Below are 16053 nucleotides of genomic sequence, written 5' to 3'. Positions count from 1 at the left end.
TTGATTCAGGGTGAAAGGGGGACAGATGAAGGCCCGCCGAGCCCGGGCAGGAGGGGACAGCCACCGCCCAGCCTCCAGGTCTGGTCCACACAACAAGTGGGCAGTGGGCTCAGCCCAGCACCGAGCTCTGGGGATTCGACCTCACGGAGGTTGTCACCTCAGGGACAGGGTGGGTGGCCGGCCCCACGGGATGATGGGGATGTGAAGCAGGAGGAACCCAAGGCAGGAGTAAGAGCGGGAACCCTCTCTCCAGTTCCTCAGATAACCTGCTCAGGAACTGACACAGCTCTCCACCCAGCGCTAGCGCCATATGCAAAAACTGAATGAACTGCCAGGCATCTGCTGTGTGCTCCCACCAAGGTCCTAGCTCTGACCCAGGGTCTCCCACCTCGTTGAAGAGGGGGCTATTTCCCTTGTGGATCCGCGTCCGCTTGGTCTGCCCAGCTGCGGTGACCTTGACCACAGGCTTGATGTTCACTCCCGGCAGCTGGCGTCCCTCGATCACCTGGACCCTGATCTGAAAGCCAGGAGGGGGCATGAGCAAGAAAAGGGAGAAGTCATCAGGCACCCACCCCCCGCCCGAGAGAGTCAGGAATCTCAGGGACCACCCTCACAGCTGGCCTCTTGGGACGGGTATTACAAAGGCATTAGGAAGAACACTGTAAGAACAATATCTTCCCACCAAGGTCCCTTGCATCTATAAAATCCCATGGTTCCACGTAAGAGTTGCCAGGCTCCCCCAAGCAAGCTGCCAGCGGTAAATCCCAGGGCGGGGCTGAGGATCCCACCCCCGTTCAGTTCATGCGCAGCCCCACCTCAGACCCCTTGAAGCCAATGTTTCTGTGTGGCTTGAATAGTCCTCACTGACAATCCCCTCAGAGGTCAAAGATACATAGTGATGTAACCCCACTTTATTCTTATGTAGTATAAGGTGCAGGACAGAATGCTGACATTCTGAGAAATAAGAGCTTTCTTCATTGAACTTTCAGTAAATGAAGGTTTCAAGAACATCTGTGCTTCCAAATTTAAGCAAAATATTAAAAAATAATACATTTTAAAGTATTAAAACTTTCATGAAAAAAGACGATGTTTACTGGTTCTAATTTCTAATCAGCAGTTATTTCTTTATTAATCGACTCTTTTTTAAAAATAAGATACTACAGAATATACTATCAATGGCAATGGGAAGGGGGTGAGTGATTTTCATTCCCTTCACTGTACAGTATTTTCCAATTTTCTACCCAAAAATATGTATTAATTTTCTAAGGAGAAAAACAATAACATGTCTTGTGAATAATAATAAAAATAAGTTAGAATTTTGTCTCTCAGGCAAACATGGTTATAACTAGAACTTTTGCTGAAATTACCACAATTTAGAACTGAAGCATATTTTTACAATTTGTTTCATTTAATAAATAAATATTTAAGTTTCCTGTTTTCAACTTTAATAGTAGTCCTGAATAGTTAAATATCACTAAATGCAATTACATCAAGATGGAAAATTCTGTAGAAAAGAAAGAGAACAAGCAAAGGACCCAACTTAAAAGGCAAATTAGGGACTTCCCTGGGGGTCCAGTGGTTAAGACTCTGCACTTCCACTGCAAGGAACCCGGGTTCGACCCCTGGTCAGGGAACTAAGATCCCACATGCCACATGGTGCAGTCAAAAAATAAATAAAAAGAAAAATTTAAAAAGAAAAAAAGGCAAATTAAATGGGATAGATTTTTGGATTAAAAAATGTCAAAGGATTAATATTCATAGTTATATTCTGTGAATAACTTGAACAAACTCAAATTGCACATGACCTTCAGAAAAATCATGGCTATAAATAGGGGAAATGGATAGAGGGAGAAAAAAAGATAGGCAGAGCTTCTCAGACTTGGGGATCTTGTTCAAGTGCAGATTCTGATTCAGTGGGTCTGGGATAGGCCCAAGATCCCGCCTTTCTAACACGCTTCCAGGTGACACCCAGGCTGCTCGTCCACGGACCACACTTTGAACAGCACAGCACCGGCTGGCTAGGGCAACTCTGGTTGGGGAAACAGATAACAGTGTAGTGATGCTGACTCTGCAGTGACCCTTTTTTTTTTTTTTTTTTAAGAGCAAAACCATGGGTTGGGCAGAGGCTTTTTCTAGAGGCCCCAAGCCATGGCCCCCCTATCTAGCATTTGCCCAGGACCCAGGGGAACCAGACTCTCACCTAGGAGAGCCCTTAGGACCTTCCCCACGGCTGGACAGACAAGTTTTGCGCTGCCATCAGCGGCTGCTGCGGGCTGAAGGAGGAGACTGCAGTCACCTGGAAGTCCTGCGATTTGTCCGACAGCGGCTTTCTGGGTGCAGGCGTGCTTCTCTTCCTTCTTCCCCCGGGGTGGTAGGGGGGAGGATGGGAAGGCGGCTTCTTTGGGGTGATGGGGGCCCCTGGGCCCGGAGCCCCGCTCTGGTCCAGGAATGGCTCGGCCTCGTCTCCCGTGAGCCCCTGGTCCTCAGTATCCTCCTCTCCTCCTGTGTCTGGAGGAGAGGGTGCTGATGAGGCTGGGTTCCTCCAGCCCCTGGGGGGATCCTCCATCAGGGACCCCGATGGAGGACCCAACAGCTCAGCACCCAAATCCCCTTCCCCTCTCTTTCCCCACCACTCAGCCAGGATGGATGAGGGAGAAGAAGAGGAGCTTCCAACAGCTGACACTTGAGGGTGGTCAGTCCAGTGAGTCGACAGGAGGAGACAGAATGGCCCCAGCCCTCCCCACCTCGTCCTGCGGGATGAGCCCTTCTGGCCACCGTGTCCCACTCTGGGGAGCTGACGATGGCAGCAAGCGAGCCGGTTACAGGTGGTAGGATCGGGACAGCCCGGCCCGCGTCTCACCCGTGGGGGCCAGCCACTTCTTTCCAGAGTATCTTGTGTCCACGGTGCTGTCACTGAGCAGGGACCAAGTCTCAGCCCGGCTCTGTCCCCCACCTGGCACACGGGCAGGGCACAGCCCCAGAAGGGGAGGAGGGAGCTGGTGAGGGAAGCCAAGCTAGCCCCCGCCCCCAGCCCTGCTCTCCCCACCTGCCCTGGCCTGACACAAAGCTCCGAAACAGGCGCCGTATCTGTCCATCTGTCCCTCTCACCACCTCCTGGGAAGGACTGGGAACTGGCCACCGCTAGGAGCCTTCCCCGAGCGGCTGGAGCCCAACTCTGTCAGATTCACCTCAAAAGTGGCCCCTGAACGTTCAGGGCCCTCAGCCTCCCCACCCTCGGTCACCAGGAGCACCCCCTGCTTCCCCCCTCAACCCCAGTCCAGAAGGATCTCCCCACCTCCGAGCTCAGACAGTGCCCAGCCCAACAAGAGGGGCCCTGCCCTGCCTGCCTCACCAGGAGCCCTACACGGGCCACAGGACAGGCTCGGGGCACACCTGAGACGGGCTGCCGGGTGTCATGCTGGGTTTGCTTCTAGCTCCCTTCACCATGAGAGAATCTTTCCCACGGGCAAGACCCCACCTGACCCACCTATGTGGTTTCCTGTTCACCCCAGCAGGCTGGACTGTCACACCCAGGCCCAGCACTGGGCAAGCCAGCCACCCTGGGCTGGGTCCTCACTTCACAAGGCCAGGAGAGGTAAATAAAGAGAACTGAGGCAACCTCGAGACTTAGACAATTCAGTCTCCTCACTTCACAAATAATAAACTGTAGGACCAGAGAGGGAGTGACTGGCCCAAAGTCACACAGCTACTTGGTGTCAAAGGCAAGACTGGAACTCAGGTCCCCTGACTTCAGCCCAGGGCTCTTTCAGGGAAAATCCAGCTCTTTGGTCACGTGTCATTGCTAAAGGCCTACGGAGTGCCAGGGCAGGGAGGCATCCAGCTCTGGGGAGTGGGTGGGGCCTCAGGCATCACCTAGGATGGACCCCATCTCAGCACAGGCCTACCTCTAAAACTCCCACCCCTCTGGAGCTGCAGAGGGCAGTGTGCCCAGCCCTGGCACAGTCCCCCTCCTGAACAGCTGGTGCTGGGAAGGGATCCTCACACTAATCTGAACAGCGGCACCTAGGGGAGCCCGCCTCCTGCCCCTTGGTTTTGCAAGACAGAAGTCAGCTCTCAAGACTCCCCATCCACCCGGCCTCCCTTCTCCAGGCCTGGGCAGCCCCCACTATGAGGAAGACACCCTCTTCTCAGACTCGGGTGCCACTGCTAGGCTTCTCCCCCCAGGGCCCCGCCAGGGTGAGCGTGGGTTTCTCACCAGCCACCATATCCATGTCAGGCAGAGTTGGGGAGGGTTCCAGAGGCGTCGAAGGTGGGAACGTGGGCATGGTTCCAGGGAGAGGCGTGTAGGACACCTGCAGGACCAGTGAGGCCTGGAAGAGATGGGGGAGAGAGGGCAGCAGGTTAGTGTGTTGGCCTCTGACCACCGCCCTCCAGCATCCTTCCTGTTCCTTTCGTCCCTCTACCAAAAATGGAGTCTGTGGCCCCATCAGCATAGTCAGGTGGTTAAGAGCATTGAATCTGGAGTCAATTCCACCACTCAGAAGCTGTGTGACTTTGGCAAGATCTGTAAACTCTCTGTGCCTCCGTTTCCTTGTCTGTAAAATGGGGGTAGTGATAGCAAGAGCACTTTCTGCATAGGGTCAAATGAGGATTAAATTAGTTAATGGAATGCCTAGTAAGCTTCTATAAATGAATCAGCGATCAAACCTCACCTGCAGGATTTTTCAACTCTCAGCATAGGCCCATGTTATGGAAAAAGGCCCCTTGGCCATTCTGCCAAGGGTCCTTCCTTGTCTCTCTACCGACAGCTCGGCCTTGCTCTGCTCAGGCCCCAGCTAGCACTGAGAGGGTCTCAGGGTGCTGCTCAACTTTCTGAGCCCTCTTCCCTCCCAGAAGCACCCCTGTCCCCCATCTCACCCCCAGATGCTCCAGCTTTGACCAGTGAGAGGAGAGTGAGCCATGACGCCACTCACACGGACAGGGGAAGGCTGCCTTGTGCTCCCACCCCACCCGAGCCTACCAGGAGACCGGCACCCTTCAAAGGGGCACCCGGACCTGAAGAAAAGGTACAGCCATGGTGCTCTCTACTCTTACTGCTCCCGGGCCATGGAGGCCTGGCCGAGCCTTCCCTGATACAACAGGTCCAGCAGATATCCTGGGGCAGCCTTTTAATCGATCAAAGTAATAAAAACTCCAAAGTAAGAAAGTTTGGAAATTACAAAAGCCTTAAAGAAAAATGTAAAAGAAAAGAAATTGCCATAATTCTACCACTATTCACACTTTGATATAATTCTCTCCAGTCTTCTTAAATGAAAAATGTACAGCTCTGCTGTACAGCAAACGCTTGTCTTTTACTTAATATTAGATAGTAAGCATTTCCCCAAATTTTGATAAACGCTTTATAAACATAACTGTTAATGATGCATCTTCTGAGCGACTCAGCATAATTCACTAGACATCTATCTCTGCTGAGTAATATTAGGGATGTCCGCAAACTCCTGGAGCGATTCCTGGTCCTGAGATGGAAGGAGCTCAAGGTCCTGAATGTACCCAGCTCTGCAGCTTGAACCCTTCAGGTTGGAGCCTGGGCGTGGGCAGCCGGGCTAAGGGAGGGCAGGGTCGGGGCAGGTGTGTGTGTGTGTGTGTGTCTGTGTGTGTGTAATGGGCGGGTGCTCAGAACACCGAGGAAGGAGGCTGGAGCCAGCTCCCCATCCCAGGAGACCTAGGAGGAGGCCCGGGAAGTCGATGAGACCATTTAAGTCCCAGATCCAAGGCATTGTCCTAGCAGCAATGCAGGTTCCTGAACCACCGCCAGGTGTCGCCACTTGAGCAGCCAGCGCGCCCCGCACCCTAAGCTCTAGTAACGCGGACAACAGCCTCTCGAGAAGGCGGCCCCAGATACCCAGACCCGCTCACAACCACGCCCATCTCCCTGAGACTCCAGGTCTGAGGTGGGCCTGGGAAGCTGTATTTTCCTTCACTTCATCAAAAGGCAGTTTGGGCTCTTCGGAGTAATAACTAATTCCGGGGTTGGGCCAGGAAAGGTAGACGATGACCCTGGAACACCTTTTTGTGCCAGAAAACAAGGAAGTACTCAGAAAATGATAAAAAAAAAAAAAAACGTCAAGAGGACAAAGAAGCCTGCTTTCAAGGGTTCCCACAGGCCAAATCTGGTACAACTTGAACGTGAAAATAAATAATGACGGGAACGGACTAAACCATTGAATAAAACAGGAATACGTGAATCCATATAGAAATAAATGAATAAACACAACAGGAGGACACTTTTCCTTACAGTGGAATGCCAGATGATTAACGCAGAAAAAAATTAATAATTGATTTAAGATATCACCATTTAGCAACCATCAAAACGATATCCAACCAAGAAATAACAATGGGTGTCAAACCTGCTGGGTAAAAACTGGATAGGGAGCAAAGTATTTACAGAGTCACAAAATACCTCTCCCCCCCAATTCTTACTCATTAGAAAAGGGAATGGATTCGTGATTGGTGGAGAAACCTAGCAACCACGGGAATCTCACCCAGAAGAGACAAATAAAGCCCCGTAACACTTGGTGGCTGAGGTCCTCTGACCCTGGGACCAGATTCCTTTGAAGAATACCACTTCCTGTTTCTTGGGGCTCACCTTGTCCAGCCCCCGTCCCTCACCACCTGGGGCTTCCGGTACATCATCTCTGTGCTCTGTGCAGAAGTGGAGCCCTGGCAGTGTAACTGCTCCATGCCATGGCTTGGGTGCCATTAGCGTGAGGCTCAGGAAGGAACGGCATCCCCTGAATCCCAAGACCACCCAGGTAACCCCTGCCCCCACCCCACCCACCTCACCCCCGGAGTTTCCTGAGCATCAGGTCCCTCCACACTGAGAGCCCCCCCCAACCTCCTGAAGGCTTGGCAACATGCCAGTGGCTCCAGGCCTGTGAACAGACCTCCAAGACAGAGCCAGCTCCACCTTTTACATGGCCATCAAGAAACAACAGGAACATCCCTGGCAGCTTCTGAGGATCCGAAACCCAGGATCTAGAACAGATCTCTCCAGCAGGGGGCAGGCTCCAGGGTCCACTGCTTCAGGACCAAAGCTGGTTAATACTGGAGGCCTCTAGCTCTACTGAGATCTAAAGGAAAGGGGGCATGTCTGTGGGCCCCACTCAGGGTCAGGACCACTCCCATCCTTACTGGGACATCATATCTCATAGCATGTCCCCTTCTCCAGACATAACCAGAGCTGAGATTTTCTTTCTGTGGGATGTATGTGAGCTCCATCTCTCCTAGACCATGACTTTGGCCCACAGCCCTCAGTAGGACCCTCTTTAAGGCCCTCCACATCAAGGTGCTCCATCCGACAGCCCTGTCCCTCAGGTCCTCAGCCCCAGCACCACCACGCATACATCCTATCACAAGGCCACTGCCAGTCAGTCATGTGTCCATCAAAGCACGCTGCCCTGGAGCAGATAACCTCGGTCACCCATGTCGCCGTTCTGTCAACAGTATCACAGAATTCTGCAAGGTCCTGTGTGGCCCCCAGGCTAAGAGGGCCCAGGAAACCAGGACACCAGGACAGGCAGAGACAGAGGACAACCCCATCAGATCCTCCTACAGGTTATAGGGCCAAGCTCCCAGGTCCTTCGCCCACCCTGCCATGCTCAGCCCCGTGGCTTGCTGCCTCCTTCCTGGGCCACCGCGCTCCAACACTGAGCTTAGCAGGACCCAACCCTGGACCAGCCCACCCACACTGCCCCCAACGCACTTCATGTGCCTGGGTCTTATTTACCTTGCCCTCAGGCGACACCCAGCAGCCGGCAGAGGGTAAGATGTGGCCCTGAGCTGAGGCAGGGGCTGTCGGCAGCATCTTCAGACCACCTGAAGGAAACTCAGGGGTTCACCAGAGCACTGTGTCTGCTCACCTCGGTGCCTGCTCCCAATACACAGGACCCTCCTGCCTCCCCGACCCACCCCGCCAGTGGGTTTCACGTGTTTCGTCACCCAGAGGGTTTCCCTTCCTGACCCAACTCTGGCATTTAAGGCTGAGGAGATTCCGACATGGTTTTCGCGGTGTATCAGCCACACCCTCATTAGCAAGCTGCTCTCAAACTACATTTGTGAGCATGTTGCCTCTTTCCTCCACGTGTGTCCAGCACCCTCGTGGGCCTGGAGGCTCCCCCAGGACGGGGGTAGCGTTTTCCCCTTCGGGCCAGAGGCGTCTAGATAATTCTGGCATCTTCTCATGGCACACGGCCCAGCACGCCACATCTGAAGGGACTTGGGTGAGAATACCAAGCGACAGGCAGGTGGAGCCCACGGGCCAGCGTGCAGCAGGCCCCTCCTCTCCTCTCAGTCCCTCTGGGGTTTTCTAAGGATCCCACAGCCCTGACTTCACTCCCCTCACACCATCAGCAGGTTCCTTTGGCCCTCTGAGGTCATCCGAGCTACAACCAACAGGGGGTGCCTGGCAAGCTCTGTCCATCGGACTCAGCCCAGAAATCGGCCTCAGTAAATGGCCAGTGAGAATGCACAGCCGCTGACAGGGCTCTCTGTCCCTTCTGAGCAAATCCCCAGCTCTCTGTGCTCCCAACTGCCGCGCAACCAGCCCCAGGCCCCGGGTGGGGAGCCCCAGTTCAGAGGGCCTTGGGAGCTGCCTGGGGCTGCAGTGTGACTCAGCACAATCACAGGGGCTAGAAGAGGGTCCTGGACCCTCTCCACAGGCCAGAGCTACCTCCTGGGCTGCAGGGAAGGAGGCCCCATGCTATATTGTGATTTGTAAGACATATATATTTGGTCACTGAGATGAGCAAAATATATTTTTCATAGATATTTCGTCTTTGTCCCCATTTCCTGGCTCACGGCTTCCAAAACTCTTGGAATTTCTTAAGTGCCAAGAGTGACAAAGGTGGTCTCTTGTTATGTTAATGGAGTGACCTTTGGACCCCACCTAAGGATGGGGCTGGTTGCCAGGAGGACCAACTGTGTGAACAGAGGGTTGTAACTTCAGTCCCACCCCCAACCTCCAGGGATGGAAGAGGGGCTGGAGGTTGAATCAGTCACTGATGGTCAGCGATTTAATCAATCATGCTTAAGTCACGAAGCCTCCATAAAAACCCTAAAGGCTGTGTTTCAGAGAGCTTCTGTGTTGGAGAACATGTGGAAACTGGAGAGAGTTGTGCTCCCAGAGAGGGCATGGAAGCTCTGTGCCTCTTCCCCATACCTTGCCTGGGTGTCTCTTCTGTCTGGCTATTCCTGAGTTATACCCTTTTATAATAAACTGGTACAGTGGCACAGTGCTTAAGAATCCCCCTGCCAATGCAGCGGACACGGGTTCGAGCCCTGGTCCGGGAGGATCCCACATGCCGCAGAGCAGCTAAGCCCGTGCGCCACAACTACTGAGCCCGCGCTCTACAGCCCGTGAGCCACAACTACTGAAGCCTGCGTGCCTAGAGCCCGTGCTCTGCAACAGGAGAGGCCACCGCAGTGAGAAGCCCGCACACTGCAACCAAGAGTAGCCCCCGCTCGCCGCAACTAGAGAAAGCCCACGTGCAGCAACGAAGACCCAATGCAGCCAAAAATAACAAACTAAATAAATTTTTAAAAATAAATAAACTGGTAATCTAGTAAGTAAAATGTTTCTCTGAGTTCTGTGAGCCACTCTAGCAAATTTATTGAACCTGTGGAGGAGGTTCTGGGAACCTCTGATTTATAGCCAGGTGGTCAGAAGCACAGGTAACAGCCTGGGCTTGTGACTGGTATCTGAAGGGGGGTGGGGGGCAGGACTGAGCATTTAACCTGTAGGATCTGATGCTATGGCCAGGTAGATAGTGTCAGGATTGAGTTGAATCGTAGCCACCCAGCTGGTGTCTGGAGTATTGCTGGTTGGCGTGGAGAAGCCTCCACACACACCTTGGAGGTGGGTCCAGGAACCTAATTTACCCCAGCTCCCGGAGCCTGTGCTCAGCTGCCACCCATCACCTTGTGGCTCTCACAGCCCCTTCCAGGAGGGGTGTGTGACGGAGTGGCAAGCACTGGCAGGAAACACCAGCGTCGCAGATGCAGAGAGGGCGAGAGCGAGGAGATGACTGAGTGGCCCAGCCAGGAAGCGAGAAACCCCGGTTGGAGGCACTGGGGGCCCGACCCTCAGCAAGTAGGCAGCGCTGTCCCTGAGACGCCGTGGAGAAGCACCAAGCAGATCCCCTGACTCAAAATACCTCCTTCCCCAGCTGCCTCGATGCCTGCCACTCCTGCATTCGTGCTCTCCGTCTCAGAGGAGCCAGCTCTGGCCCTCTTCAGGATCCCTAGGAGGGTAGCTCAGCAGTCCCGGAGCCCTTCCTGACTACAGGAAGCATTAGCAGACTGAAGGGCTCCAAGGGAGGACAAAAGCGACTCAAGAGGTGATGGACACAGGCTCAGCGAACCCTGCACTGAACCAGAATGTTCCACCAGTGAGCACTGTCTGAGAAAGGGATGAATTCTCTGGGAAGTGGCATTTCCCCACCAAGGAAGCATCCCAGCCATCGCTGGCCTAAGGCACCTTAGGAGAAAATTCCAGCATCAGAAGGGCAGTGAACCAGGGGTCCATTCAAGTCCCTTCCACGACTGAGAGCTTAGGAGATGTGCCCCCTGATTCGTGTCCCAGGCTGGACGCCGATTCACTGTGTGACTTCAGTCACTCACTCTCTTTCTCCAGCTCCCAGTTCCCAGCAGTGGTTCCATTCAGAGCTCTGCCCAGACCGGCCACTTCCTGACTCACCAAGCCAGCCAAGAGCCCCCAACCTCACACACACACACACACACACACACACACACACGCACACGCACACGCACACACTCCACCGGGCAAGGTAGCCACACTCTGTCTGACAGACTCCCCAGGGCCCCGCTGGGAGGAAGTACTTCCAGACTGTTAGTCCCCGCAGTGCATCCTGGGAGGTGGGGCTGACCCAGAGGGAAGGTCAGGAATTCTACTGACCATGAAGTAAGAACCCCGCAGGGTATATTTAGCTCACTAAAAATAACGGGAGGCCAGAGATGAGGGCTGGGAATTGTCTGGGAGGACTGGGAGAGCACTGGGAAGGCTGGCGGAGGAGCAGGAAGGACTATGGAGGAAGGGAAGGGGGTCTGACAGGTCCTGGTGGGCAGGGGAGGGGGGTGTCTGTTCCCCTTCCCTTGTGATCTGTGACCCAGATGACTCAGATATTCCGGATCTGGAGAAGGGGCCTGGATGGTGAGGAAGGGCTACCAGGCAGATGGAGGCTCCGTAACCAAGGCTGCCGAGAAGCTTGGGAAGACCTCGGGTTTCCAGTGAAAAACCAAGCCCGGGAGGTGACCCAGGGGCAGGCTGCTGTGCGGCAGGGCTGACTGGAGCCCTGCAGGTGGGGCCAGGTCCCTCCTCTTCCCCTCCCATCCCTGCCACCCCTGAGACCCTCCCGGGCACACCGAGCTCCAGCCAGGGCGGGCCGGGCCTGGTTGCTGGGGGCTGGACTCTGACACCCCACTGGGGTCAGGAGGGCAAAGCCTCAGACAGAAACCGGCCAGATGCAGAGGCCGGTGGACACTTACCCCTGTGGGCTGCTTCTTGGTGTCCAGCAGCGGGGCATTGAAACTGGCAGACAGACTGGGGGTGGCAAGGACCTCCCGGAGTGGGACGTTGGCCTCCCCCAGGAACCTGAGAGGAGAGAAAAGTAGACTGTAGAAGAGCAGCCTAATGCGCCCAGTTCCTCCCCCGCATGCCCTTCACCACCGCCACCTCACGGATGCCCCACAGACCAACTGATCTGCCTAGAATGCCTAGGACCCCTCAAGGCTCCCCCAGCAGCCCTGCCCCCAGCTACCCCATCACCATCCCTGGAAGACCAGGCCCCTCTCCCTGCACGAGAAGGACAAGAGACACTTCCCCCAAGGTCAACTTTGACCCCTTCTGCCCCGCCCCCACCCAGAGGCCCAGCCCTGCCACCCCATCTGCTGGGTTGTTTTGCCCATCAGACCTGAACAGTGCACCAGAGCAGCATCTCCTGAAAGCAGGGGCAGTTTCGCCGCCACTGCCTCTGCATTCTCCTCTGCCCCAGCAGCTCTCCTGACCCACAGCTACACAGACCATCTACACTGGTTTCCCAGAGCTCAGCCAGCAACGATGATAAATGAAAAACACACAGACCTTCCTATCTTCAGGGACAGGGAGAAAGGAAAACTGGGGCAGGGGAGGCATGCCCCACTCCCAAGAGACTATCACCCCACACACACCTGAGGCCGCATCTCTGACTGAGGGGAAGAGGCCCATAGATGGAAGAGCTCTTAGGAAAGAGAAGGTCACCACCTGATGTTCAGTGAAGGTACCCTTCAAAGAGTGCCAAGGAAAAAGGTTGTGTCCCTAAGCTAAAAAGTGAGCAAACTGCATCCTGCAGCAGCGGCAGGAAACCAGGGCAGCGAGTGGCCTGTGTCAACCAGAACCGTTGCCCAGTGCCTACATCGGACTTGGGTGTGCCTCCTGCACATTACTGTCAGGACACAAACAACGACCAGCCACAGGTGTACTCTCATCATTTGCTTGTTAATTTTTTGTTTTTCCGATGGATAAATAGCACACTTATTATCTGGGACCTTCCTTTTTCTGGTCTCTATAACAACTGATTTGAACATGAGTTTTTATTACTGATGAAATAAAACTTCCATCTTGACCTAATGGGCTGACTATTAAAACTGGCTGCTTACAATGAGGTACCACTTCACATCCATTACTACTATCAGAAAACAGAAAACAACAAATGCTCATGAGGATGTTGAGAAATTGAAACCCTTGCACACCATTGGTTGGAATGGAAAACAGCATGGCGGTTCCTCAAAAAAATTAAATATAGAATTACCAGGACTTCCCTGGTGGCACAGTGGTTAAGAATCTGCCTGCCAATGCAGGGGACATGGGTTCGATCCCTGGTCCGGGAAGATCCCACATGCTGCGGAGCAACCAAGCCCGTGAGCCACAGCTACTGAGCCCACATGCCGCAACTCCTGAGCCCACATGCTGCAACTACTGAAGCCCGTGCCTAGAGCCTGTGCACTGCAACAAAGAGTAGCCCCCACTCACCACAACTAGAGAAAGCCCATGTGCAGTAACAAAGACCCAACACGGCCAAAAATAAATAAAATTTTAAAAAAAAACACTACAAAGCTTTTAATAAATAAATATAGAATTACCATATGATTTGGCAATTCCACTTCTGAGTAAATACCCAAAAGAATTGAAATCAGGGACTCAAGGAGATTTTTTTTTTTTTTTTTTGCGATACGCGGGCCTCTCACTGTTGTGGCCTCTCCCATGGCGGAGCACAGGCTCTGGACGCGCAGGCCCAGTGGCCATGGCTCACAGGCCCAGCTGCTCCACAGCATGTGGGATCTTCTCGGACCGGGTCACAAACCCGTGTCCCCTGCATCGGCAGGCGGACTCTCAACCACTGCGCCACCAGGGAAGCCCCTCAAGGAGATATTTGTACACCCAAGTTCATAACAGCATTATTCACAATTGCCAAAAGGTGTGAGGCAGGAGATAGATGGGCTCCAGGTTAGACATTTTCAGCCAACCTCCTGTTTACACATCCAGATAGAAACAACAACAGGAACAGGGTAAATAGCTGGACTTTGACTCCGGTGGACACTTTAAGATAACAGTAATCGCAGGGGCAGAGAGGAGCTGAACCCTAACCAGATAAGAGAAAAAGAGACCACATTTTTCTCATTCTCTAGGTCAAGGAGGCCTTCCCAACTACACATGTGCAGAAAGGCTCCTCAGGGGTCAAAAAGCGAGGGGCACCACCCCATAGTAGGTGATGTCAACCTACGTCTAGGCCTCTTCACTAGAATCCAACTTGGCTCAGAGATGCACACACACACAGAGGAGGACCCTGAGTTAAACCAAATACAGACACAGAGCCGGGCAAAGCAAGAGGAAACCTGGACGATGATTGGCCAGAGGAAACCTGGACGAAATGCCCCATAAAAGTGATTCAAACTACCACGAGGGTGCGACCCTCTCTCTGAGCCTGCCCCTGTGAGTCTATTCACATGTTTTTCCTCCTAATAAACACTTTGTTTATTTCAGTACTGTCTGCCTCTTTGTGGAAATTCATTTCTACAAAGCCAACGGGCCAGGGCCTTGTCACTGGACACTGTCCCTGGTGGTCTAATGGCTAGAATTCGGCGCTCTCACTGCCGCGGCCTGACTTCAATCTCTGGCTGGGGAACCAAAATCCTTCTTCAAGCCGCTGCAGGCCGAGGCCAATACCAAACCTAGATTTAATACCGGGTCTAGTCGCAGTTTCAACCTTTCCCAGAAATGTAATCTTAATAGGCCAGTCTAGAATGTTCTGGTCAAGCACCAGAAAGGTAATCTGTCTTGTGGGGCATCTCTACCCCACTCCCACCCCACCCAGAAGAAGACGAGGCAATCTGCATGATAAACCCTTGCCTGTCTGTTCCCCACCCAAAAAAGTTGATGTCCTGACTTTAAAATAACCCTTCATATTCTTTTGTTAATACCTCTTGCCCCATCCTCCTTCTGCCTATAATATCTTCCATTTTGCACAACCCCTTGGAGTGCCTTTCTAGTTGCTAGATGGGACGCTGTCAGATTCATAACTCAATGAATAAAAAACCAATTAGATCTTCAAATGTACTTAGTTGAATTTTGTTTTTTAATAGGGCTAAAGGGAGAGATGTTTGCTAATATTCATTCCAGGGTTCTAACACCCCTCATGATGCTAGGAATTTCCTAGAATTTGGACTGGTTTGTGTTATAGTCCTTTGCAGAACAGAGCAGGCTCGTACCATAGCTCACTAAACTGGGCCTCCTGGAGAGTCTCTATCCCAGAGCCAGCGAGGGGAAGGCCCCTGTCACCAGTGTGTTGACTGAAGTGGGCAATGTCAATAAAACCAGACAGTAGGTGCGGAGAACCCCTGAATCCATGCTGTAAGCAGATGGGGTAGGGGGTCCCCAGAGAAAGAGAACCAGGCATGGCCTCCTTGACATAAGAGAAGCCATTTTTGGCCTAAACCATTTTGTGATCTAATCCTGGCCACAGTCCTTGTCCTTGAATAGATCTCAGTAATAATGATCTTAAGAGAACATAAAGGACAAACTTATCAAGGCAAAAGTAACAATAGCAAAGGTAACAAACCAGTTGTGGAGACGCCCAGTTCTATTTAAATTGCAAAGACTAGCCTAAAGCACTTCTTGAGCTGTTCAGAATTTAAATCCCCCCTCAGGCACTCAACCACCAGATCAGCTGGAATCTAAGAGATGGTGACGTTGACCTTTTCTGACCTTCATGCCTTCAGTCAATTAAAGCTCGGACTCCGCCTACTGCCCAAGCCCCTTCTCGAATATGCATATACCCATAGCTTAAAACTTCCCCAATTTTGCTGTTTCGGGGAGACACTGCTTTGGGAAGGGTCCCCAAATTTCACTTTACTTGCTGCAAGTAATAAACCCTTCCTTCTCCTGGTCTTTGACTTGGTTGTGTCTTTTGGCGCGACACCCACCAAGAGGCAAACCCAGTTTCTGGGTAACGATGCGACACTGTGAAACCGGGGCAGCAGAACGGAGGGACTTGCTTGAGCAGGTTGATGGTGGATCCTGCTCTAGAACCTGTGAAAGGAAAATCAAAATAGAGTCGGGATTGGTAAGAGAGCTCTATAAAATGGAGCTGGGAGGCCATTAATGAAGTGTGACTTATATATGTCTCAGCCTGGATGGAATCTGACCTTTTGACCTGATGAAGTCATCCAGAACACCTGCCCGAAACTCCAGATATTTATCGGACCCTTTCCCTAAAATAACTCAGGAGAGTCTATCTACTTATAGATCCCCTACCCTAAAACAACCTGTGCTTTTTTTTTTTTTGGCTGCGTTGGGTCTTCGTTGCTACACGTGGGCTCTCTCTAGTTAACGGTGAGCGGGGGCTACTCTTCTTTGCGTTGCGCGGGCTTCTCATTGTGGTGGCTTCTCTTGTTGCGGAGCACAGGCTCTAGGTGCATGGACTTCAGTAGTTGTGCCACACGGGCTTCAGTAGTTATGATTCGCAGGCTCTAGGGCGCAGG

At 52.8% G+C, this 16053-nt stretch overlaps 1 protein-coding gene across 26 annotated transcripts in view; it reads right to left on the bottom strand.

The window, feature by feature from the left end:
* DYSF (dysferlin) overlaps positions 1–16053 on the bottom strand; it is a 223145-nt gene that overhangs the window by 164243 nt on the left and 42849 nt on the right. For 16 of the 26 annotated variants that reach the window (XM_027131963.1, XM_027131965.1, XM_027131979.1 and 13 more), the window contains 5 exons: positions 11524–11629; positions 4217–4331; positions 2861–2953; positions 2297–2508; positions 389–517 (listed from right to left, as the gene is read on the bottom strand). In XM_027131963.1, coding sequence (XP_026987764.1) covers positions 389–517; positions 2297–2508; positions 2861–2953; positions 4217–4331; positions 11524–11629 — 655 coding nt within the window. The remainder of the gene's footprint in view (positions 1–388; positions 518–2296; positions 2509–2860; positions 2954–4216; positions 4332–11523; positions 11630–16053) is intronic. The other 10 variants (XM_027131977.1, XM_027131981.1, XM_027131988.1 and 7 more) reach the window with 1 other exon arrangement.

The sequence above is a fragment of the Aethalodelphis obliquidens genome, unplaced genomic scaffold (assembly GCF_003676395.1).
Source record: "Aethalodelphis obliquidens isolate GAN/ISIS:26980383/991018 unplaced genomic scaffold, ASM367639v1 scaffold40, whole genome shotgun sequence".
NCBI classification, from domain to species: domain Eukaryota; kingdom Metazoa; phylum Chordata; class Mammalia; order Artiodactyla; family Delphinidae; genus Aethalodelphis; species Aethalodelphis obliquidens.
The sequence above is the reverse complement of the archived record's forward strand: the minus strand, read 5'-3'. Positions and strand labels throughout refer to the sequence as shown.